Genomic DNA, 27,609 nt, shown 5'->3' with positions numbered 1-27,609 from the left:
CTTTAACCATGACCTTTCACAGTGCCTTTCCTCTTCTGCCCTCCCATTCTCCCATTTCCTTGTACCTTCTCAAGTTCTCACTCTGGGTAAACTGCCCTTTATCCTCAATCTCTTCACTTTATACTCTTCTACCCTGGGATAACAGCAACATGGTTCCCCCCCCCAAAAAAAAAAGAGACATTTCATTTTTGGCCACCCTCTCCAGGCATATATATTCTTTCTCTTCTATTTTACTTTTAGATTGTACCTTTTTTCACTATCAGCAGCTTTTCTTTTGGGGTTAACTCCTTTATCTCCACTTTATCTCTATCATTTATTCCACATATACACTGCATGAATTTGCCAACACTTAGGTCATTTCTTAAGCAATTCAAGACTTTTCATTGGGAACTTTAGAATGCATGCTGATAGTTCCACTAAATACCTTTATCACATTTCATCAATTTCTATCACCTGTAGTCTCATTCATACACTGAGATTATCACAACCTTCATATAATCATTATCCAAAACTGTTCTATTTACCTGATCTGGAACTCGTAAATTCCCTAATGCAATTGTAACTTATGTTCCTCCCCTCATCCCTTATTTCATGCTACTTCAATTCCATCACTTACTCTTATTCTCATATTTCATAACTCCATTCTATATTGGCTTCACTTCCTTTCATTCAGAGTTTTGATCCAGTAGTTAACCAATTCAACTAAACATTATATGATACCCTTGAATACTTTGACTTTTGTCTTATTATCAGGCTTGCCTTACAAATTCCAGCTCTGACTTAACCATACTTTCTCTTTTTCTATCTATATGTTGATGAATGATATTGAAGAAAGTCATGAAATTATCCCATCTTGTTCTATAATTGATTCTATCTAATAGAAACTGAAAAGGGAAAGGGACCCACATGTGCAAAAATATTTGTAGCAGCCCTTTTTGGGGTTAAGTGGATGTCCATCAGTTGGAAACTGGCTGAATAAGTTATGGAATATGAATATAATGGAATAGTATTATTCTTTAAGAAACAGTCAGCATGATGATTTCTTAGAAGCTTGGAGAGAGTTACATGATGTCAAGGGAAGACAGTAGAACCAAGAGAACAATGCACACAACAACAAGATTATGGGATGATCAACTGTAATGGTCTTGGTTTTTTGCAGCAATGATGCGATTTAGACCAATTTCATTAGACTTGTGATGGAGAAAACCATTTGCATCCAAAGAGTGGACTATGTTGACTGAATGTAGATCACAACATAGTATCTTCAACTTTTTTATTGTTATTGTTTGCTTGATTTTTTATTTTTTTCTCTTTTTTGATGTGTTTTTTCTTGTATAGCATGATAAATGTGGAAACATGTTTAGAAGAATTACATATGTTTAGCCAATTTTAATTACTTGCTATCCAGGGGAAGGGAAAAGGGGAGAGAGGGGAGAAAATTTTGGAACACAAGGTTTTGCAAAGGCGAATGATAAAAAAACTATTTTTGCATGTATTTTGAAAAATAAAAAGCTATTGTTAAAAAAAAATAGAAACTAGGTCTCATCTAACACATGGATAAAAGTTTTATCTTCCTTGATTTACTCTATTACCTTCTCCCTGGGAGGTATTCTAGCCTTCCTTTCTCAAAAACACCTATGCTAGGGGCTGAGCCAAGATGGCGGAGAAGAAACACACGACTCAGTGAACGTCCTCACTCCCTCACAACCAATTAGATAAATTAAGTCTCAAAATTAGCTCAGGACTGATAGATACCACAAGGACTGGAAGCATGACTTACCAGCTGAAGAGAATCTGGAGTTTCAACAGGAAAGGTCAGTTCTCAGGGGAGGAATAAGAAAGACCAGCACAGACGGTGGGGTAGGGGCACACTGCGCCCATTGCGCTGGGAAGGGCTCTGGGATCAGAGAAGCCACTGAGGTAAAGGAATCTGGCACAGGCTGTTAGCTCTTCTCTGCTAATTATTTAGCAGTTCAGAGGAGAAAGCCAAAATATTTTAAAACTCAAATTAGATTTTCCCCGATCTTGGGGGTGACTCAGCAGACTCAGCACCAGGGGGTGTGGCCTCAGCTACCACCTGAGAATAGTTAAGAGATTGACAAGTGGGTGGATACGGCCCAAGGCAACACACACTGCCTGGCTTGGCTGGAGGGAGTGGAACTCAGCTCCAGGAAGTCCCGGAGAAGCGGAACCTTTGAACGAGGGACCGCGGTTTCTGGCAGACACTTCCAGTTTGAGCGCAGGGGCTTCTCACGTCACCTGCTGCAGACATCCACTCCCCACCCGGACACATAGGCTGGGCTTCCTGCTGTCTTCACTATTCTACGCCCTCGAAGCACAGTAGTGCTGATCACCTCTGAGGCACCTCCAGGGAGGGGGTGGGGAACTCTCTCCCAGAGCTCTATCTTAGCTCCGGCGCAGGGGCCGCTGCATCCATCCGGTCTGGGAGGAAGCTGGTAAAGAAGTAAATAATTTCCTACCCCAGAGACAGACCCCAAAAGATTTTTTTAAGTATGAGCAAAAAAGCTAGAAAAACCATAGATTCCTTCTATACAGAGAAAGAGCGGGTATCCAACCCCGAGGAAGTTGACAGCAGAGAATCAGATAACAACCTAAAGGGGAACGATTCCTGCCCCCCATCACATAACTCTCTCCTAGAAGAAGCTCTTAAAAAATTGAGGGAGATCGAAGAAAAATGGGAAAAAGAACGGGAAGTTATGATAGAGAATAACAACGTCCTGAAATTGGAGTTGGAAAAAATAAAGAATTCACAGGAGATGCAGGGAAACAAAATTAGTGAATTAGAAAAGGTTAAAAAAAACACAGGAAAGTAGGATTTCTGAATTGGAAAAGATAAAAAAGTCTCAAGAAAATAGAATTTCTGAATTGGAAAAAGAAAATAATTCTCAAAAGAAAAAAATTGGGGAAATGGAAAAAAACTCAATAGAGCAAAATAATTCATTTAAAAACGAAATTGGGCATTTACAAAAAGAACTAAAAACTGTGAAAGAAGAAAATAACTCCTTAAAAGTCAGGATGGAACAAATAGAAATGAATGATTCACAGAGAACCCAAGAATCAGTCAAACAAAACAAAAAAAATGAGAAGCTGGAGAACAACGTCAAATACTTACTGGGAAAATCTATAGACCTGGAAAATAGATCTAGGAGAGATAATCTGCAGATTATTGGACTTCCAGAAAACTATGACCAAAAAAAGAGCCTAGATTCTATTTTACAGGAAATTATCAAAGAGAACTGTCCAGAGATAATAGAAACAGAAGGGAAAGTAGATGTGGAAAGAATTCATCGAACTCCTTCTGAAATAGACCCTAAAAAAAGAACACCACGGAATATTGTGGCTAAGCTGCAGAATTACCACACAAAGGAGAAAATCCTGCAAGCAGCTAGAAAAAAACAATTTAAATGCCAAGGTGCCACAATAAGGGTCACCCAAGATCTGGCTGCCTCCACATTAAAAGATCGAAGGGCCTGGAACCTGATATTCCGTAAGGCAAAAGATCAAGGACTGCAACCACGAATGAACTACCCAGCTAAGTTTAGCATCTTTTTCCATGGAAGAAGATGGTCATTCAATGAAACAGAGGAATTCTATATGTTTCTAAGAAAAAAACCAGACTTAAACAAAAAATTTGATCTACATCCACAAGACTGAAGAGAAACAGAAAAAGGTACACAGAACCCTTGAGAACTGTAACTCTGTTGTGGGTATATAAAAAATACTCAAGGATAATTTGATTTTACTGATATAAAAGAAAAAAAGGGGGGTGTGGTAAAGGGAAGGAGGTCGGTTCAGAAAAAGGGGAAGGAGTGATAAAAAGAGGGAAACTACATCCCAGGAAGAGACATAGAAAATACACCATATCTGAGGGAACTTAGTGAGGGGGAGAATCATTGTGTGAATCTTACTCTCATCAGAAGAGGCTCAAAGAGTAAATAATTAACATATTTGTTTTTCAGAGAATTTTCTCTCACCTCATTAAAAGGGGGGAGAGGAAAAGGGGAAAGGAAAAGGAGAATAAGTGAAGGGACTTGGAGGGAGGGGGGAGGGATCCTAAAAAAAAAAAAAGAAAAGAGGGAGGGTTGCGCGTCACAAGGGGGGTCTGTAAATTAAATATCGGGGAGGGGGATCAGGGGGGTCAAGGGAAAAAAGTATAATCTGGGGATAATACGATGGCAGGAAACACAGAATTAGTAATTTTAACTGTAAATGTAAATGGGATGAACGATCCCATCAAACGGAGACGGATAGCAGATTGGATCAAAAAGCAGAACCCTACAATATGTTGCCTACAGGAAACACACTTAAAGCAGGGAGATACATACGGAGTAAAGGTAAAAGGTTGGAGCAGAATCTATTATGCTTCAGGTAAAGCCAAAAAAGCAGGGGTAGCTATCCTTATCTCAGATCAAGCAAAAGCAGAAGTAGATCTCGTTAAAAAAGATAAGGAAGGAAACTATATCCTGCTGAAAGGTAACATAAATAATGAAGCCATATCAATACTAAACATATATGCACCAAGTGGTATAGCATCTAACTTTCTAAAGGAAAAGTTAAGAGAACTGCAAGAAGAAATAGACAGTAAAACTATAATAGTGGGAGATCTCAACCTTGCACTCTCAGATTTAGACAAATCAAACCACAAAACAAACAAGAAAGAAATTTAAAAAGTAAATAGAACATTAGAAAAACTAGGTATGATAGACCTTTGGAGAAAACTGAATGGCAATAGGAAGGAATATACTTTCTTCTCAGCAGTTCATGGATCCTATACAAAAATTGACCATATATTAGGACATAAAGATCTCAAAATTAAATGTAGGAAGGCAGAAATAATAAATGCCTTCTTCTCAGATCACAATGCAATAAAAGCTACATTCAGTAAAAAGTTAGGGGTAAATAGACCAAAAAGTAATTGGAAACTGAATAATCTCATCTTAAAGAATGACTGGGTGAAAGAGCAAATTATAGAAACAATTAACAATTTCACCCAAGATAATGATAATGATGAGACATCATATCAAAATCTTTGGGATGCAGCTAAAGTAGTAATATCTTTAGAGGCTTATTTGAAGAAAATTGAGAAAGAGAAGATTAACGAATTGGGCTTACAACTTAAAAGGCTAGAAAAAGACCAAATTATAAACCCCCAACCAAAAATTAAACTCGAAATACAAAAATTAAAAGGAGAAATCAATAAAATTGAAAGTAAAAAAACTATTGAATTAATAAATAAAACCAAGAGTTGGTTTTATGAAAAAGACAATAAAATAGATAAACCTTTGGTAAATTTGATCAAAAAAAAGAAAGAGGAAAATCAAATTGATAGTCTTACAAATGAAAAGGGGGATCTTTCCACCAATGAAGAGGAAATTAGAGAAATAATAAGGAGTTACTTTGCCCAACTTTATGCCAATAAATTTGATAACTTAAGTGAAATGGATGACTTTCTCCAAAAATATAGGCTCCCTAGATTAACAGAGGAGGAGATAAATTGCTTAAATAGTCCCATTTCAGAAAAAGAAATAGAACAAGCTATTAATCAACTCCCCAGGAAAAAATCCCCAGGGCCAGATGGATTCACATGTGAATTCTACCAAACATTTAAAGAACAATTAGCCCCAATGTTATATAAATTATTTGAAAAAATAGGGGATGAAGGAGTCCTACCAAACTCCTTTTATGACACAGACATGGTACTGATACCTAAACCTGGTAGATCGAAAACTGAGAAAGAAAATTATAGACCAATCTCCTTAATGAATATTGATGCTAAAATCTTAAATAAGATATTAGCAAAAAGACTTCAGAAAATCATCTCCAAGATAATACACTATGATCAAGTAGGATTTATTCCAGGAATGCAGGGCTGGTTTAATATTAGGAAAACTATTAATATAATTGACCATATTAATAATCAAATTAATAAGAACCATATGATCATCTCAATAGATGCAGAAAAAGCATTTGACAAAATCCAACATCCATTCCTACTAAAAACTCTTGAGAGCATAGGAATAAATGGATTATTCCTTAGAATAATCAGGAGTATATATTTAAGACCTTCAGTAAGCATAATATGCAATAGAAATAAACTGCAACCTTTCCCAGTAAGATCAGGAGTGAAACAAGGTTGCCCACTATCACCATTACTATTCAATATAGTACTAGAAACGCTAGCCTCGGCAATAAGAGCCGAGAAAGAGATTCAAGGAATTAGAGTAGGAAATGAGGAAATTAAACTATCACTTTTTGCAGATGACATGATGGTATACTTAGAGAACCCCAAAGACTCTGCTAAAAAGCTACTAGAAATAATTCAAAATTTCAGCAAAGTGGCAGGATACAAAATAAATCCACATAAATCCTCGGCATTTTTATATATCACTAACAAAATGCAACAGCAAGAGATACAAAGAGAAATTCCATTCCAAACAAATGTTGAGAGTATAAAATATTTGGGAATCCATCTACCAAAGAAAAGTCAGGAATTATATGAGAAAAATTACAAAACACTTGCCACAAAAATAAAATCAGATTTAAATAATTGGAAAGACATTCAGTGCTCTTGGATAGGCCGAGCGAATATAATAAAGATGACAATACTCCCCAAACTAATCTATTTATTTAGTGCTATACCAATCAGACTCCCAAGAAACTATTTTAATGACCTAGAAAAAATAACAACAAAATTCATATGGAAGAATAAAAGGTCAAGAATTGCAAGGGAACTAATGAAAAAAAACTCAGAGGAAGGTGGTCTAAGTGTACCTGATCTAAAGCTATATTATATAGCAGCAGTCACCAAAACCATTTGGTATTGGCTAAGAAATAGACCGGTAGATCAGTGGAACAGATTAGATACAAAGGACAAAAAAGGGTACATCTATAGCAATCTAATCTTTGACAAACCCAAAGATTCCAACATTAGGGATAAAAATTCATTATTCGGAAAAAACTGTTGGGAAAACTGGAAATTAGTATGGCAGAAATTAGATATGGATCCACACTTAACACCATATACCAAGATAAGATCAAAATGGGTCCATGATTTAGGCATAAAGAGGGAGATAATAAATAGATTAGAGGAACAGAGGATAATCTACCTCTCAGACTTGTGGAGGAGGAAGGAATTTATGACCAGAGGAGAACTAGAGATCATTATTGATCACAAAATAGAAGATTTTGATTACATCAAACTAAAAAGTTTCTGTACAAATAATACTAATGCAAACAAGATTAGAAGGGAAGTAACAAATTGGGAAAATATTTTTAAAAACAAAGGTTCTGACAAAGGTCTCATTTCCAAAATATATAGAGAACTGACCATAATTTATAAGAAACCGAACCATTCTCCAATTGATAAATGGTCAAAGGATATGAACAGACAATTCTCAGAGGAAGAAATTGAAACTATATCCACTCACATGAAAGAGTGTTCCAAATCACTACTGATCAGAGAAATGCAAATTAAGACCACTCTGAGATACCACTACACACCTGTCAGATTGGCTAAGATGACAGGAACAAATAATGACAAATGTTGGAGGGGATGTGGGGAAATTGGGACACTAATACATTGCTGGTGGAGTTGTGAAAGAATCCAGCCATTCTGGAGAGCAATCTGGAATTATGCCCAAAAAGTTATCAAACTGTGCATACCCTTTGACCCAGCAGCGCTACTACTGGGATTATATCCCAAAGAAATACTAAAGAGCGGAAAGAGACATATATGTGCCAAAATGTTTGTGGCAGCTCTTTTTGTTGTAGCTAGAAACTGGAAGATGAATGGATGTCCATCAGTTGGAGAATGGTTGGGTAAATTGTGGTATATGAAGGTTATGGAATATTATTGCTCGGTAAGAAATGACCAGCAGGAGGAATATAGAGAGGCCTGGAGAGACTTAAATCAACTGATGCTGAGTGAAATGAGCAGAACCAGAAGATCACTGTACACTTCAACAACAATACTGTATGAGGATGTATTCTGATGGAAGTGGAAATCTTCAACATAAAGAAAAACCAACTCACTTCCAGTTGATCAATGATGGACAGAGGTAGCTACACCCAGAGAAGAAACACTGCGAGGGGAATGAAAATTGTTAGCACTAATATCTGTCTGCCCAGGTTGCATGTACCTTCGGATTCTAATGTTTATTGTGCAACAAGAAAATGATATTCGCACACATGTATTGTACCTAGATTATATTGTAACACATGTAAAATGTATGGTATTGCCTGTCGTCGGGGGGAGGGAATAGAGGGAGGGGGGGTAATTTGGAAAAATGAATACAAGGGATAATATTATAAAATATATATATATATATATAAGAATAAAAAAAAAAAACAAAAAAAACACCTATGCTACTCTTCTCCCCCAAAATACCTCATTTTACTGAGAAGTAAACACCACCTATAGCAATCAATCCAAGAAGCATTTAAGTGATTGTTATGTGGCCGATGTTGTGAGGAGCACTGGGGTTAAAAAGATAAAAATAAACACAATTCCTACTTCCTCTCTCCAGTTTGCAATCCATTCTCCACTCAGTTACCAATGATCTTCACATTTCACTCCCTTTCCTCATTCAATAAATACCAGTGGCTCCTTACTATATATCTATATATTTAGGCCATATATTTATTTTTTTAAAGTCCTTCATAATCCTTGGGGAATTTGAAACTCATTACATGTATCCCACATATAGAAACTCTGTTTGCTTTTTCAGTTTTATTTTAGTTTATTATTTATTGAGTTTACCAAGTCAAATTAGTTTTCTCAAATGGCTCTCTTATAATGACTCAAAACTGATAAGAAAAAGATTAATGCCTATGACAGAATTTCCGTCCACATTCTCAATCTTCATCACCTCTGTTCATATGTGGTCATATGAAGAATATTCATTTGTAAAATAGAAGAAAGGGAAGAGAATATGAAAGTAATATACATGTACATCACACCTACTATGTGTCAGGCAGTGTGCTAAATTATTTATACAATATTATCTTATTTGAACCTCACAATTCTGAGAGATAGCAGCTATTATTAATCTCACTTTACAGTTGAACAAACTGAGGACAAGCAGAGATTAACTCCATGGTAATAGAGCTAATAAATATCAGAAGCCTTATCTGAGAGAAACTGACTGTAGGGGAAAAAAACAACACAGCAGTCTTACATGTGGAACTGATATATTTTTATCCTTTATTCAAATTATGTTTTAAAATAAATTATTTTTAGGAATATGAACCTGAGAAATATCAGACCATATTTGAATCCAAACAAAAAGTATTTCCTGCCCTAAAAGAAGTTACTTTCTACTGAGGAAAACAACACAAAAATACTCTGTTTTAAGCTCAAATTATCTATGAAACCTTTCCCATGCAACCTTTACCTGAAAGTCATCTCTCCCTCTTAACACTTTACCTAGAATTCTCCTTTACACTTTTTTCGTAATTATTTATATTCATATTTTCTCCTGCCATTAACATTTAAGGACTTTGAGAGCAGCATCTATATTGCACCTAATGCAATGTTTTGTTTAGAAGAGGCACTTAAAACACCATGGAAATGACATTAGTTGAGTAACAGACTGATGAGGCAAGACTATGAAACTCTAAGAAGGTTTAAGTTGAAATAGTTGAAGCTCAAAAACAATGAGAACCAGAACTTTTTTTTTTAGTAAAAACAATTTGAATTGAAAAGTCATCAACTCAAAGATAAAGCAGGGATTTTCACACTAACAGCTAAAGAGGAATCTAGAGAAGCTCTCATAAAATGGTGAGAGAAATGTGCTGACATCACTAAATTCATGTAACTAAAGGTTTCAATGAACATAATTAGAATAGTCCATTTTATTTAAACCAACTTTGTAAGTCACACACGAAGTTGCAAAAAAGTGAGCTGACTTTGCATGAAAGGATTTTACCTATATTTATGCTGGTAAGGTTCAAAGAGTACTAAAGATAGAATTGTGAAAAATACTCTGTTCACTCTCTCTTGCCTTTTTTAGTTCTTTAAAGCCAAAGCTTCTAATTAGTTAGAATGTATAAGGTTAGATCACCAATAAGAAAAAAAAAGTTTTAGTAGAATCTGAAAAAATGTATAATGTCAGATTTTTGCAACCATGCAGAAGCTGTGCTTATATATCATTGACCTAACATCACGACTGTCATCACTATGATTTTCTGAAGTAAGATAATAATTACAGACATGGAATATTATACAAATCCTAAAAATAAGGGTTTAGTTTCGATTAGTCTTAAAACATTCCTTGACTATGAACCATGGGAACAGATACAAAGTGGATATAGATGAACTACAGATACATAGCCCAAAGCAGAAGTCCACAGATGATTAAATGAAGAAGGAAATAAGTAGGTAAAAATGGTTTTAATTGGATAAGAGCAAAGGGATTGGAAGACATAAATATATGTTAAAAGATTGAAAACAGTAGACAACAAAAAAAGGCCCTAGTTTGTTTTGTTTTGTTTTGTTTTTACAATTATAGATTAGATAGTCATGCATGTGTTCAATGTAATAATCCATACTCCTACCAAAAAGAGTAGTCTATTGTCTCTAATTCATTTTGACATTTATTTTATTAAATTAAGAAAACTGTCCTCTCTCAACCATTGTTCTGAAATTCGTAACTTCTAAGATTTTCAATGGCCTTGCAGTTGCTGAATTTAAAGATCTTTACTTAGATTCTTTGAATTCTCAGCATTGTTTGATATTAGTTCTCAGCATTGTTTGGCATTGTGGATTTCTCATAACACTTGTCCTAGAATACTTGTTTACATGTAGAATCTCATAAATAATTGTGTTTATGTCTTTTCTTGCCATTAGACTGCAAATTTCTTGAGAGCCTTATCTATATTTCATTGATCCTTGAATTTAACAGTAAATCAGTAAAATGATTTGCTTAGAAAGAACACATAAAAATGCTACTACTTTTCCCCTTAATCAATTATCAACAATAGCTTATTGAGTATCTACTATATTCATAAAACTATTGTAATCAAGAAAAGGGAAAATCAAATAATATATGTCATTCTTTTATCCAATTTTTTTTTTATTTTTATAATAGTTCTACTGTATTGCTATGTACACAGACACAATTCAAAAAATGATTCAAACAAATACAAGATGACTGTAAAGAAATCATTCTGTATTTTCTCTACTAGATTGCTTTTGTTGGATTCTAAAAACTTTAGCAATTTTTCAAATTTTTTTATGTCTTAACCAAAACCTTCATCATTTTGTCATCTTGATGAGGGTTGGGGTCCTTTTAAGATTCCTAATTGCCCAACCCATGAATGACCTTGATTCACAAATCCTGGTCAAAGGCACCCTTTGAATATCCGGGCCCAGCCCCCCCCATTCTCAGCTCAGCTTCCCCTAGCCCTCACCTGATCTGGGCTAACTGAAAAGCCCGCCAGAACTGGGTAGCGCCCATCATCTTCTAGGTATAAAAGAAACAAGCTGGACAGCTCTCTTTGCAGGAGCCCTCCCAGCCAACACATAGTATCCTTCCAGCCATGTAAGGGTCCCTGCCCGCCAATGGCTACCTTTGGCCCTGGTGTCTTTCCAAGTGAGCTTTACTTCCAAGTTTCTACAATAAACCTTTTATTTATCAATCTAGATTTTTGGGCCTGTAAATTCATTTTACAGGGGACACTGCACATCATGGGATTATTTATGTGCCGAGAAATGGGGTTCCCCCTTTTCTTTCCCTCATTAATCTGAATGCAGTCTTTGGTTCAAAGAGCAAATTTTCTGGGACTCTCTCCTTATTGTTAAAGATTGATTACTATTTAGTAATTAATATTCATGAGGGGGAAATAAAGTTGATGGTTACTAGAGAAAAGATATCAGACTCTTCTGGTTCCTAGTTTCAAGAGAGAATATAGATAATTACAATCTCTCTTCAGATCAATGAAGGAAGAAAGAAAGTGAAAAGCTTTATCTGAGAGAAACTGATTGTTGGGCAAAAAACATAGCACATAAGTCTTACATGTGGAATTGATGTACTTTTATCTTTTATTCAAATTATGTTTTAAAATAAATTAATTTTAGGAATATGAACCTGAGAAATTTAACATTTCCTTGTATAAAGAACAGGAAAAGAAGCCTGCTTATAAAACTATTATGTATTACTTAGTGTTTTATTTTTTGAGGGTGGAGAAAAGATGTATCAAATTTAACATAACAATTCCAATGCTATCTGGCAGATACATGATCCCCACTGAAGTTTTTTCATCTCTTAGTTGTTTTTTAAACTCATTGATGCATTTTTCTTCCTTTTCTAATATCATGATCGCTATGTACCATATCCCTCAGATCCTAACAACACTGAAAGAAAAAGGTTTTCCTGTAAAAATGAGTAAAGCCACACAAAAGAAAATCATGTATTGTATGCCAATTAGTTCTTTAAACTAGTAGAACTTGAAAAGTTTTCTATAAAAGTTAGTTTCCAAAGAAATTTCTTAAAGAAACATGAAAAGAGGCTTATAGAATCATAAGATCCTAGAACTGGAAGGAACATTCAAGAATATGAAGTCCACTATTCTGTCTGATGAATTGATCACTTATATGGTATAATCAATTAGTGGCCCTAATTTATAAAACACTTTCCACACAAATAAAGTCAGAGTTAATCTTTTGGAAAGAGTGCTATCAAGTGCACATGAGTAGGCTGAGCTAATATAATAAAAATGAAAATACTACCTAAATTAATCTATTAGTGCCATGCCAATCAAACTCCCAAGAAATTATTTTACAGAGCTAGAAGAAATATTAACAAAATTCATCTGGAATAACAAAAGGTCAAGAACTTCAAGGGAATTAGTGAAAAACAATGCAAATGAAGGTGATTTAGCTGTACCAGAGCTAAAACTATATTATAAAACAGTGCTCATCAAAATCATTTAGTACTGGCTAAGAAACAGAGTAGTCAATTAGTGGAATAGGTTAAGTTCACAGGACAAAATAGTCAATGACTATAGTAATCTAGAGTTTGACAAACTCAAACACCCTAGCTTTTGGGATAAGAACTCACCATTTGACAAAAACTGCTGGGAAAATTGGAAATTAGTATGGCAGAAACTAGGTATTGACCCACACCTAACGTGATTAGATATAAAGAATGACATTATAAACAAATTAGAAGAACAAAAGATAATTTACCTCTCAGATCTGTGGAGAAAGAAGGAATTTGTGGCCAAAGAAGAACCTAAGTATATTATTGAAGGCAAAATGATTAATTTTTATTATGTTAAATTTAAATGGTTTTGCACAAACAAAATTAGAAGGGAAGCAATAGACCGGGGTGGGTGGGGGGAATTACATTTAAAGGTTTTGATAAAGGTCTCATTTCTAAACTATATAGAGAATTGACTCAATTTTATAAGAATTTAAGCCATTCTCCAGTTGATAAATGGTCAAAGGATATGACAAGCAATTTTCAGATGAAGAAATTAAAACCATTTCTAGTCATATGAAAAAGTGCTCGAAATCATTATTGATCAGAGAAATGCAAATTAAGACAATTCTGAGGTACCACTACATACCTCTCAGATTGGCTAAAACAGAAAAAGTTAATGATGAATGTTGGAGGGGATGTGGTAAAACTGGGATACTAATACATTGTTGTTGGAGTTATGAACTGATACAAATATTCTGGAGAGCTATTTGGAACTATGCCCAAAGGACTATCAAAATGTGCATACCTTTTGACCCAGTAGTGTTTCTACTGGACATGTATCCTAAAGAGATCATAAAGGAGAGAAAGGGACCTATGTGTGCAAAGACGTTTGTGACAGCCCTTTTTTGTTGTGGCAAAAAAACTGGAAACTGAGTGGATACCCATCACTTGGAGAATGGCTGAACAAGTTATGGTATATGAATGTTATAGAATATTATTGTTCTATAAGAAATGATCAGCAGGATGATTTCAGAGAAGCCTGGAGAGACATATATGAACTGATGTTAAATGAAATGATCAGAACCAGGAAATCATTATACATGGCAATACATATACATACATATACAATAGCAAGATTATATGATAATCAATTCTGATGGACATGGCTCTCATTAAGACTGAAATGATTCAGACTAGTTCCAATTTTCTTGTGATGAAGAGAGCTATCTGAATCCAGAGAGAGGACTGTGGGAATTCTGTGTGGATCACAATATAGCGTTTTCACTCTTTTTGTTGTGGTTTGCTTGCATTTTGTTTTCTTTCTCATTGTTTTTTCCTTTTTGATTTAATTTTTCTTGTGCAGCATGATATTTGTGGAAATATATATAGAGGAACTACACATGTTTAACATATATTGTATTACTTACTGACTTGGGGTAGGAAGGAAAAAATTAGAACACAGGGTTGTGTAGGGGTCAATGGCAAAAAGCATCCATGTGTATATTTTGAAAATAAAAAGCTTTAATTTAAAAAATAAGAAAGAAACACATGCAAAAGGAGCCATACTGAAAATATGATTCAAGAAGGCTAACAATCATTACCTCTATGGTTGAATACAAAACACTCTATTTGGCATTTGAAGCACTTCATGCCCTGGTCCCAACCTCCATGTCCTGCCTTATTAAGCATTATTCCCCTTCATGAATACTATTGACCAGCCAAATGGATTATTACAATTTCTCAAAAATAATTCATCTTTCATACACAATAATTCTTCTGTCTTTGTGTTTTTAAATAGGTTTTTCCCTTCCTCCCAAAAAAAAGCTATATCAAATTTTAATTATTCTAGTAAGCTATCAATGGAAAAGGAGCTATACATACAAACACACACACACACACATATGCATATATATTATGTGTGCTTTGAGTCCATACTCTTGTGAATATTAGGAATGTATTCTAGGAAAGGAAGCAGTGGAAATCACTTCAATACTTTGAAAGAGATACCACATTATTAGCCAATCAAAAAATAACCTTCTGAATTTTGTAGCAATGGGAAGATCTAGGAAGAATAGGAAAGGAATTTAGCACCATTCAACTAAATCAATCAATCATGGAGTATTGAATTTAGCATTGTTGGCATATGAGGGAAAAACACCTATAATGTCTTTTAAGTTTATTTCCATAATTTTGATAATACCTGCATCTTTCTTTAAATAAATAATAATGATTAATATTTTATTTTCCACCATTCACTGTATCAATAAAAACAGAAAACTATGTTTAATGTTTTATTATATGCTTGAAATTAGGTTAACTTTAGTGTGAATTATTAAAAAGCATTCATTGTTTAATGACAATATAGAAGTAAAACCTAAAGAAATTAAACCATACAAAAATGAATCTTGAGAGAATAAAACAAAATTCTTTATGAAAATATTTGGCTATGCATTATTCAGGGAGAAATAAATTCAGATAAAAAATATTCTGTTTAATGTGATCAAATCCTGACTCTTAAGGTAAACTGATGATAAAATAATCTATAGTAATAAAAATATTAGCATTGGCCATACCTAGACTTTCATTTGTCTCCAACAACCACTTCTGAAGGGACTGTTCATTATTTAACTCAGCTGAATCAGTTGGTTTTGTGTCTTCAGCAACAAATGAAACTGCACCTAAAACAGATAAGTACCAGATGTTAGATTAAATAGGGCACTAGTCTTAAGAGAGTTTGCCAGCCTATTAATGTTGCCTTAGATCAAAATACATTTGAAGCAAAACCTGAATTCCAAGTAATAGCTACTCAATTAAAAACTGATCACAAAACTGAAGAGTTTTTGGAGGAGTAAATTGAAGAAAATAAGTTCAAATTCCTTATTTAAATAGATTTTTTAAAAACAATTTACTTGAAATAATTAAGGAAAAACAATAAAGGCAACAGATGATTAGGATTTAAAAGAGACTGCCTGGTCATGTATGATAAATCTTAGTTTTGTTTTTTTTTTTTTTCCTAAAGTAATTTTTCATGCATTTATATTGATTTTTCAAAAAAATCTGATTTTTTAAAACATGGTATTTTACCACCACAGGTTAATATTTGCAGCCATTAATTTTCTCTGGCAATTTATAAATATACCAAATTACCACTATGTAAATCTTATGATACAAAAATTCATTGAGTGACAAAATGTCAGTGCTTTTGTGGTGTATATGTTTTAAATAAAATGCTTTAACTTATGCTTTAACTTATCTCCAACATTTATCTTTCAGCCAGCACATATGAAGGGAAAGCTATGTCCATAACTTGTGTTGATAGCATCATAAGCACTAAAATAGTACTTTGAACAAAACTAAATTTTATTTTAAGGACTATATTCCTAAAGCCATGTTGTTAAATCAACTTATCTTGTAATAAGTTCTATTAAACTTCTAGTTGACTTTGGTCACATTCAATATTTCATTAACACAGTTGAAAGACTATAATCAAGACTGATTTTGAAATATGGCTGTATAATTTTTTCTGAATCTTAAGTTGATAAATTCAAAAAGATAATTTTAGGGTTGGCATATAAGAATGAAAAAAAAAATTTGTATACCCAAGGAAACTGTTTTATAAAATTATTTCTGGAAAGCTATATAACAGTAAAGACATGCTGAGTTAAAAAGTGTGATTGTGGATAAAATGGGAATGTCCTGAATTAGGAGGATTTTCAGTGTTGGTGCTTTTTACTGGAGTAGAAAATTTCATTCACAAAAGAGAAAATTCTGAAAGAGAAAATGTCATGAGAATAGGTTAGGAAGAAAGATTAGTGTCCTAATAATATAGCTCCACAAATTATTAACTTTTATCATGTCAAAAATGCCACTTTACCAGTTATTTTCATCAAAACCCAACTAATAATCCAAGCTATGACATAGTAAGGGCAGTAGCAAAATAGAGAAATGATAGCATGAGTGTCCTAAGACTAATAATATAGCAGCTGTGGTCTAACATCATCTATGATACATTGACAAATTGACTTTGAAGAAACTTTTGATTGGTTCAGAATAGCACAATTACTACTAAGATTAAGATATATATATTGCATGACATAGAGCTTAGTAGGGTCCTATTTATAAATAGCTGTCATGATCAACTTGACACAAAAGACAATAAACATGCTTTCTAAAAATCAGAACAATCAGAATTGTAAATGGCACTCAGTTTTACAGTGGTCAATAGAGTGCATGATAATAAAGGTATGAAAATTTTAACTTTTTTTCCAGGATTCTCATAACAAAACTGAAAATACATCTTGTCAGTTAGAGACAAAGGCATCATATTGTTTTTTGCTAATGATACTCTCAGTTGCAAAGCAAACAAAAATGTACTAAAGGCTAATGAAGGCCAGGCTTAAGAAGTAATCTCTATTCAAAAATTAAATTAGATGGGATAAGAATTGAAATTGACAATTTATTAAATGTTAAGAATAGAATCAAAGAGAATGAGGTTATTAAAATCTTTACTTAATAAAAATTCTAGAAATTCTACCTAAGAATGAAATGGGTGATCGAAAAAGGAATGAAACATCTGAAAACATTTTAAAGAAAAATGGGCATGCAGCGACACAACCAGGTCTGTATCCCAAAAAGATTATAAAAGAGGGAAAAGGACTCATAAACCAAAATTTTATGGCAGCGCTTTTTGTAGTGGCATGGAATTGGAAATTGAATGATTGTCCATCAGTTGGAGAATGACTTCTTGAGTTATGGCATATAAATATAATGGAATATTATTTTCCACAAGAAATGATGAGCAGGATGATTTTAGAAAAGCCTGGAAAGATTTTCATAAACTGATGCTGAGTGAAGTGGGCAGAATCAATAGAACATTTCATCATTAAGTTCTTCAGAGTGGGTATGGATGATTGTAATACTGAGAATAATAAAAACATTTACAGCTGGATATCTCAAAACATTGCTATTATATTATATACGGTATATTTTACTTTGTCCACAGAGAACTTTCCAGGTTAATTTAGTTATTTATTTATTTATTTCCCTGAGAGCATCCTCCTTATCATTTTCCAGAGAAGAATAATATTCCATCAGAGTAACTTGCTTAGAAAATTTATTTTTACAATTACAATTGCTAAGTGTATTTTCCTCCATTTATTCTCTCAGTCCTTTTACCCTGTCTCTCCTCAAAAGTGTTTTGCTACTGAACACTCTCTACTCAATGTGCCTTCTCTTTTGTCTCCCTCTCTCCCTTCCCACATCCCATTTCTTTCCATTTTCCTTCAGGGTACGGTATATTTCTATACCCTTATTAAGTATGCATATTATTTCCTATTTGAGTCAATCCTGATGAAATCAAAGTTCACTCACTCACCCTCTCCTCCCTTTCTTCCCCTCCATTGTAAAAAGCTTTTTCTGTCCTCTTTTTTATGGCAGATAATTTGCACTATTCCACTTCTCCTTTTTCCTTTCTTAGTACTTTCCTCTTACCCCTTAATTTCATCATTTTTAAAAACATATCACCCCTTCATATTTGACTCATACCCATGCTCTCTGATTATATATACTTTTAACTGCTATAATAATGAGAACATTCTAATGAATTACAAGTATCTTCCTCTTGTGTAGGAATGTAAACAGATAAACTTTATTAAATCCTTTATATCACTTTCCTAATTATCTCCTCAAGCTTCTCCAAAGTTCTGGGTTTGAACATCAAATTTTCTATTCAGCTCTGGTCTTTTTTTTTTTTTTTTCTTTAATCACAAATTGCAAATCCTCTATTTCACTGAATGAGCAGGTTTGTTTTTTTGTTGTTGTTGTTGTTGTTTGTTTGTTTGTTTTTTCTGAAGGATTATATTCCGTTTTTCTGGATAATTGATTCTTGGTTGCAATCCTAGCTCCATATCTCTCCAGAGTATCAAATTCAAAGCCATCCAGTCCTTTAATGTAGAAGCTGATAAATCATGTGTTATCCTGGCTGTGGCTCTACTATACTTGAATTGTTTCTAGATGCTTGTAGTATTTTCTCCTTGACTTAGGAGTTTAGGAATGTGGCTATAATATTCCTGGGAGTTTTTATTTCAGGATCTCTTTAAGGAGTTCATTAGCTCAAAAAGTCATTAGCTTCCATTTGCTCAATTCTATTTTTAAGGAATTATTTTCTTCAGTGAGGATTTGTACCTCCTTTCCCAACTGGCCAATTTTGTTTTTTTCAAGGCATTCTTCTCCTCATTAGGTTTTTTTTGTTTTTTTTTTTTTTGTTTTTTTTTTTTTGTATTTCCTTTTGCATCTCTCTCAATCCTTTCCCTAATTTTTCCTCTATCACTTTTATTTGATTTTCAAAGTCCCTTTTGAGCTCTTCCATGGCTTGAGACCAATTTTTATTTTTCTTGGAGACTTTGAATGTAGGAGCTTCAACTTTGTTCTCTTCCAAGTATGTATTTTGATCCTCCTTTTCACCATAATAACTTTCAGTGATCAGAAACTCTTTGTTTTCTGTTCATTTTCCTAGCCTGTTACTCAGGTATTAACTGTTTGCTAAGGTAGGGCTCTGTTTCCAGAGTGGAAAAGATACACTGTCCCAAGCTCAGCTTGTTTTCAGAAATTCTTCTAGGAATCTGATCACAAACACTTTTTTCTGCCCTGGGGCTGTTAGATATGTTCCTGCTCCACAGTAGCTCTAAGATCTAGTCTGCTGAGCATGGCTGCAGTTCAGATTCCCACCTCTGCCACAGACCCTCTCCACTGACTTTCTGAGTCCTTCCTAGTGTCCCTGGGTTGAGAGGTCCAGAAGCTGCCAGCACTGCTGCCAAGCCAGAGGTCCCCCTTCACTGACGCTGGAGTCTGGGTTGGGGTTGGAGCCAACCTGAGCTGGGATTGCACCTTGGAGTCATGCACTAGGATCTCACTCTGGTTCTACAGAACTTTTTTTTGCTGACTTTCCTAATCCTCTTTGGTGTCTCTGGGCTGAGAGGTCTGGAAGCCACCAGTACTACTACTGCTTCTGAGGTCTGGCTCAGATGGAGCTGGGGGTGGGACTGTCCTGACACACTCTGCTCCAGGACTCTGGAGTTTCACTGATCTTTTCTGCTGACTTTCTAAATTGCCTCCAGCCGGAAAATGTTCTTCTCCTTCTTTGGTGAGATACTGATGGTCTAAAAATTTTTAAAGGCATTATTTAAAGGAATTTGGATCAGTTTTGGGGAGAGGTTGGGCAAGTTCCTGCCTTTACTCCCCTATCTTGGCTCTGCCCCCATATGTTGTTTTTTTGTTTTGTTTTGTTTTGCTTTTTTAAAGACTGAGTTCCCTACCTCTCCAAGGCTGGAATTCAATAGCCCCTAATGAATTTGATACTACAACTAGAACCTGTGTCATGTTTTGTGTTTGCCCTGAGATAATTTGCCCCTCAGCTAATCTGGTGGATCTTCATTATCAAGGGTTCACTATATTAATTTCGAACAATGTAGGCAATCTTTCAGCACAATCCATTGCAATCCAGAACTTAAGATTTCAAGAGATCCAATGGCTTTAGCTTCCCGAGTAAGATATTCATTTACAAGTCTGTGCTATATGACCAGCTTATCTTCTCCTAAATTATCTATATTTGTACCTATAGATATGTTGGATTCAATAACTGTATAAATGCTAAAGGAGTTATTGTCTGTATTGGAAAAAACTGTTCATGACATGAACAAATATTAACAATATAACAAGTGAGTCATGAGGATTTCTTTACAGAAATGCAAGGATTTAAAACAGCAAATCAAAACCACATCATTTAAAGCATAAATTATAGGAATGCTATCCCTAATAAGCTTGGAATTATTGACCAATGTACATTCTTCAAAGATTGTGTAGAAAGATTGTGCAATAACTGCAGATCATACACACACACACACACACACACACACACACACACACACACACACACACAAAGTTAGTATCTACCAAATTGTTAGGAAGATAAAACCAACTGGATAGATGTTATATGAGAAGCTTGTTACCTTTCATAAAATAACAGGTAACAAATCCTTATAATACAAATAAAAACTTCAAAATGTTCTTAAGAATTCAAGAAATAAACTGTACTCAAAGTGAAACATTATCATAGACAAAACTATAACAACCACCACCACACAGACAGATCATTCACCCATAAAGATTTATGAATAATGCTTTAAATATTTGCAAACAATACCAAATACTAACAATCTCCAATGTCTGTAGATTGTAAAGCTCTTCAAATTAAAGTATGTAATAAAAGAAATCTAAACTATGTAAGGACAGAATGAAGTATATTATTCCAGTCATCCTTCTGCAATTGGAAATCAATTGAAGATGTTTTCAAGTGAGTTTAGAGTTCAACTTTACATACTTTTTTATTAAACTAAAAGAGCAATCATTTTATCCACCTTCATACTAATCCACCAAACATTAAAAGAACAAAATTACAATAGTGACTTTCCCCTATCATTTCTGTATGTATTCCACTGAATATAAAATGAGAGAAATGAGAATAACATTAAGAGCAGTAATACCTAGTTGACATTTATAGTGTACTTTAAAGCTTGCAGAGTGATGCATATATAGTGTCTCATTTGACCTTCACAACAACAATTCTCTGAGGCAAATGTTATTATTGTTGCTGTTTGGGAGAAGGTTTGTGGGAAATGAGGCTCAAAAAGTTAAAAGGATGTGTCTAAGGATACACAGCTAGGAAATGTGTTAGTGAGAATTCAAATCCAGCTGTATCTGATTTCCAAATCTAACACTCTCCACCACCAGATATTGTCACACAGATTATTTGAGAATACCAAGGGGCAGTCGAAAATGACTGCTAGCAGTGATCAGCTATCTCAAAGAAAGTGATTAATTTGAATTTTTAAATAATCATGAAAATAAACTCAAAACATTCAATTTTGAATGGAATTTCCACCAAATAAGTAGTATTTATTTTCAATTCAAAATGACAGGTCACCAAAAAGCAAAAATGGATTATCGAAAAGACAAGGCTTTCTAGTCATAAAATAACTCAAGCCAGTAAGTTTGCTGGCACCAAAACGGTGCAATGGATAGAATTTTGAGCTTGGAGTAAAGATTCATCATCTTTCCAAGTTGAAATCTGTCCTGGAACACTTACTTTATATGTGGACAAGTCACTTTGTCCTATTTACTTCAGTTTATTCATTTGTAAGAAGAAAGAAGAAAGAAAGAAAAAAGAAGAAAGAAAGATGGTAAATCATTCCACCATCTTTGACAAAACAATCCCCAAATGGGGTCACAATGAGTCATAAATGAATAAAAACAACTGAATGACAAAAAGATTGCCTTTTTTTTTTTTCCCTTTTCTTTCTAATATTGGACATGGATTTCTAAATTCTCCACTCTCACTTCATTCTTGCTTGGAGTTATCAAAGAAATTAATTCACAAGTTGGAGAGGGAGAATTATATCTGAAACTATAGAAAATAGTTTAAATATTTTTGAAGCACTTGTGAACACTTTGAACATGACCTATTGTCATAATACTACAACCAATTTGAAAAACCAGTCTTTAGTATGTGAGTTACAAATGAAATATAAAAGGTAAATAAGTGAAATTAGCCGCCCTCACCTTTGAAAAAAACATTTGGTATATTCAAAATTTACTAACTTTAGTTAATGTAATTTGAAACAAACCTGGTAACACTGCAAATATCAAATGAATTTTGAATGAACTGAAGATAGTAAAGAACTTTGAGATATCAACTTTGATGACATTAAATGTCAGGGCAAAGCATAAGAATAGCATTCAATACAACTGAACAAGCATTTCTTAAATACTTGCTATTCACAATTGTTGATTGTCCTTTATTCTTGAAAAGGACCATGATATCAGGTAGATGATGCCATGATATGCAAATGAGTTCGATTTCAGTGAAGAAGGGATGTAGAAAGTCACCAACCTCACTCTCTCTTTCAGAGAGTGGCCAAATATAGAACAGGACAATTGGAATGGAGGTGTACTCTGGATACAGTGAGACACCTTGGCCTTTCTAAAGGAATGTCTCAAAGAGATCTATTTCCTTGAAGCAAAACCCATTCAGTGATTAAAACTAGGAAAGAATCTAGGCAAAAACTGTCCTCTTCTAGCTAGTTAAAAAAGAAAAATCAACCTGAGAGGGAATAGCCTAAAGGGTTTCTGATCAAAACAAAAGCTTCTATTTACATTTATTCTGAGTCAGTCAGAGACCAAAAATGATTAACTGATGCTTTCTCTAGGATCTATTGTTGGCCAATCAATGAAAGTCACAGTGATTTGGATTTAAGATATGGAGAGAGAAAAGGAGAAAGGAAGAAAAAAGGAATGAATGAATTGAATATATTAAAGAACAAAACCAGTAGAACTTGTGACATTATAAGTCAGGGCAAAGCATAAGAATAGTATGCAATACAACTCAATAAACATTTATTATATACTTTCTATGTACAATTGTTGTTGATTTTTTTCATTCTTGAAAGAAAGAAAAAAGGGAGAGAGAGAAAGAGAGAGAAGAAGAGAGGAAGGGAGGGAAGAAGGAAGGAAATAAGGAAGGAAGGTGTGAAGTCCGGGTTTGCACCCTGGATGCCTTAGAATCAGCCAGAGTCAGGATAAGCAAGTCTTTATTCTTGGTCTTTAGGGGGAGAAGTGAAGGGGATGGACATAAGCTCTCCACAACCTCCCTTCTCTTTGCCCACCAACAAAGTGACTCTGGCTTATTTTACTCTACCCCCTAATCCCTCCTATAATTATCTGTATACACCAAAAGATTGAGGCAGCACAGAATATTGAGAAGGGCCATTTTCCAAGCATATGATAATAGAGTATTGTCCAATAGGTAATTAGCCTTAAGTGCTCAATTATCTGATTCCAGTACACCTATTCAGAGTTTCAGCCCTTTATCATCTTTTCAGAAGGGATTAAGAACAACTCATTGATGAATTGGAAGTAAAAAGGAAGGAAGGAAGGAAGGAAGGAAGGAAGGAAGGAAGGAAGGAAGGAAGGAAGGAAGGAAGGAAGGAAGGAAGGAAGGAAGGAAGGAAGGAAGGAAGGAAAGAAGGAAGGAAGGAAGGAAAGAAGGAAGGAAGGAAGGAAGGAAGGAAGGAAGGAAGGAAGGAAGGAAGGAAGGAAGGAAGGAAGGAAGGAAGGAAGGAAGGAAGGAAGGAAAGAAGGAAGGAAGGAAGGAAAGAAGGAAGGAAGGAAAGAAGGAAGGAAGGAAAGAAGGAAGGAAAGAAGGAAGGAAGGAAGGAAGGAAGGAAAGAAGGAAGGAAGGAAAGAAGGAAAGAAGGAAGGAAAGAAGGAAGGAAGGAAGGAAGGAAGGAAGGAAGGAAGGAAGGAAGGAAGGAAGGAAGGAAGGAAGGAAGGAAGGAAGGAAGGAAATCCTGGTCAAAAAGCTCCTTTTTGAATTCCAATGATATCCGGGCTTTCCTCAGCCCCAACTGGATCTGAGCTGGCTTGGGCTTTCCCAGCCCCCCCCACTATCTGCTCAGGTTTCCCTAACCCCTATAAACAGCTTCTTCCTTATCTAAGAGCCCACGGAATTCTATTCAAATTCTAACCCTGACGGAAGCTCAGGCTGGAGGCCAGCCTGGGACTCCACCCCATGGGCCCCTTCGGATTATCCAAAGCCCCCGTATTATAAAAAGAGTAAGACTGGAGTCCACTCTTTGCAGAGGTCCCAAACATGGCATCCTTACATTGGTCATGTCAAGGATTTCTGCCCACTGGAGCCACCCTGGCTCTGGTGTTTTCCTACCTTTTAATCTTACTTCCAAACTCTAAAATAAACCTTTTTTTTTATCAATCTAGGTTTTCAGGCCTGTAAATTCCTTTACAGGGAACCCTGTGCCATCACTAGATTTCATTTAACTATGTATCCTTGGGCAGAACCAAAAGGGGTTCCCCCTTTCCTAACTCTCATCGGAAGGAAGGAAGGAAGAAGGAAGACACTAAGAATAAATAAAAATGAAAACTAAAAAACCTCAATAAGCTGAAATTCTACTAGGGCCATGCCACAAAATACTATAAATAAATGCAACATAATTTGAGGCAAGAAAAAGCCCTAATATTTGATAAAATTAGGAAATGCTTTACAAAATTGTAGTAATTCACTTGCATGTAGAAATGCCTATAATATGAACTTTCTTTAAGTAGAAAGAGTAATAGAAAAGTGGCATTGCATAATGGACCAAGAGCTGACCATGGAGTCCAAGAAATCCTGGGTTCATATCCCAACTGTGATACATACTAGCTATGTGATCCTAAGCTAGTCACCCAGAACCCCTTACAGCTCCAAGCCTTTAAATTGCAGAAAAAAAATTTGTTAGTGATCTTGATTGATAGAGGTAGGCCTCTCATAAGGATATGTTTTATGCCAAGAAAAGAGTGAGAAAGGATAGAGGAGAAAGAGACATTCATACATTCAGGCTGATGGAGGAGGGAGAGCAGAGGGCTTTTTATATTAAACAGAGTTTTATATATCAAGTGTAAGATTTATATAGGTAGATTGAAAAAAAAGTTACTGCTATCTCCACCTGCTAATCTGGGGAGCATAAGCAATCACAAATTTACAAAGTTATTACTGATAAACTCCAAGTCCTTTGACGGGGATCAAAAATACCTACATAACATATTAATAACAACAGGTGCATTTGCTTAGGACTGCAAGCATCTATGTAGTCAGGATTACAGTATTTCTTGATGAAGAATGTGCTGTGATGTGGAACTATGCCAAGGGGCCATACAATTGTGCAAACCCTTTGATCAGCAAGTCACTACTGGGTCTGTATCCCAAAGTGATTATAAAAGAGAGGAAAGGAGTTACATGTGAAAAAGTGTTTGTAGCTGCTCTTTTTGTGGTGACAAGGAATTGGAAACTGAAAGGATACCTCTCAGTTGGGGAATGAATAAATAAGTTATGGTAAAGGAATGTAATGGAATATTATTATTCTATTAAAAAATGATGGGGCAGCTAAGTGGTGCAGTGGATAGATCATCAGTCCTGAAGTCAGAAGACCTGAGTTCAAATCTGACCTCAGACACTTAACATTTCCTAGCTGTGTGACCTGGACAAGTCACTTAACCCCAATTGCCTCAGCAAAAGAAAAAAAGAAAAAAAGAAAAAAAAAAAAAAAAAAAAGATTAGTAGGCTGATTTCAGAAAAGCTTGGACTTACTACTTACATGAACTGATTGAATGAAGTGAGCAGAACCAGAAGAACATTGTACACAAAAACAGCAAGATTATATGATAAATACTTAGGACAGACTTAGTTCTTCTCAACATTAATCTAAGACAATTAATCTAAGACAATTCCCATAGACTTGGGATGAAAAAATGCCATCTGCTTCCAGAGAGAAAATGATGGAGATTGAATACCGATCAAGCCATACTATTTCCATATTATTTTTGTTTGCTTTTTTTTCCTCATGGTTTTTCTCTTTTGTTTTGATTTTTTTCTATAATATGACTAATATTGAAATATATTTGAAGTGACTGTATATGTATAATGAATATTAAGTTTCCTACTGTCTTGAGGAGAGGAAGAAAAGGAGGAAAAAATGGAACTCAAAATCTTAAAAGAATGAATGTTTTTAAAAAATTTAATAATAGCATTTTACTTTCAAAATACATGCAAAATTAGGTTTCAACATTCACTCTTGCAAAATCTTATGTTCCAATTTTTTCTCTCTCCCTTTCCTCCATCGCCTCCCCTAGACAACAAGTAGTCAAATATAAGTGAAACATGTGCAATTCTTCTAAACATATTTCCAAATTTATCATGGTGTACAAGAAAAATCAGATCAAAAGGGGGAAATAAGGAAAAAGGGGAAAAGAGTAGATAAAGAAAAAAGGTAGAAATTCTATGTTTTGATCCACATTCAGTTCCCATAGTCCTTTTTCTAGAAATAAATGACTATCTCCATCATGTCTATGGGAAGTAGCCTGAATCACCTCATTGATTAAAAAAGCAAAGTCCATCATAATGGTGTTTTTGCTGTGAACAATGTCCTCTTGGTTCTACTCACTTCACTTAGCATCAGTTTATGCATGTCTCTGAAATCATCAAGTTGAACATTTCTCATAGAACATTTCTCATAATATTCCTTTACATTCATATACCATAACTTATTCAACCATTCTTCAACTGATGAGCATCCATTCAGTTTTCAGTTTCTTGCCACTATAAAAAGGATTGCCACAAAAATTTTTGTACATGTGGGTCCTTTTCCCTTTTTTATGATCTCTTTGAGGTATAGACCCAATAGAGACACTGCTGGATCAAAGGGTATACACAGTTTGAAAGCCCTCTGGGCATAGTTACAAATTGCTCTCCAGAATTTTTGGATCACTTTACAACTCCACCAACAATATATTAGTGTCTCAGTTTTCCCACATCCCCTTCAACATTTATCACTATCTTTTCCTGTCATCTTAGCCACTCTAAAAAATGTAAATGGTACATCAGAGTTTTCTTAATTTGCATTTCTCTAATCAATAGTGATTTAGAGCATTTTTTCATATGACTAGAAATGGCTTTAATTTCTTCATCTGAAAATTGTTTATTCATAGCCTTTGATCATTTATCAATTGGACAATGGCTTGTGTTCATATAAATTTGAGCCAATTCTCTCTATATATTTTG

General features: G+C 34.7%; 1 protein-coding gene across 1 annotated transcript in view; it reads right to left on the bottom strand.

The window, feature by feature from the left end:
* The window catches only part of CFAP47 (cilia and flagella associated protein 47), a 781,966-nt gene that overhangs the window by 330,947 nt on the left and 423,410 nt on the right, over positions 1 to 27,609 (bottom strand). Inside the window, exon 40 of the mRNA XM_074302067.1 lies at positions 15,518 to 15,622. Within this exon, the coding sequence (XP_074158168.1) occupies positions 15,518 to 15,622 (105 nt within the window). The remainder of the gene's footprint in view (positions 1 to 15,517; positions 15,623 to 27,609) is intronic.

Source organism: Sminthopsis crassicaudata, chromosome 3, assembly GCF_048593235.1.
Source record: "Sminthopsis crassicaudata isolate SCR6 chromosome 3, ASM4859323v1, whole genome shotgun sequence".
NCBI lineage: Eukaryota > Metazoa > Chordata > Mammalia > Dasyuromorphia > Dasyuridae > Sminthopsis > Sminthopsis crassicaudata.
Note: the sequence above shows the minus strand (reverse complement) of the source record. Positions and strands in the feature narration are given on the sequence as shown.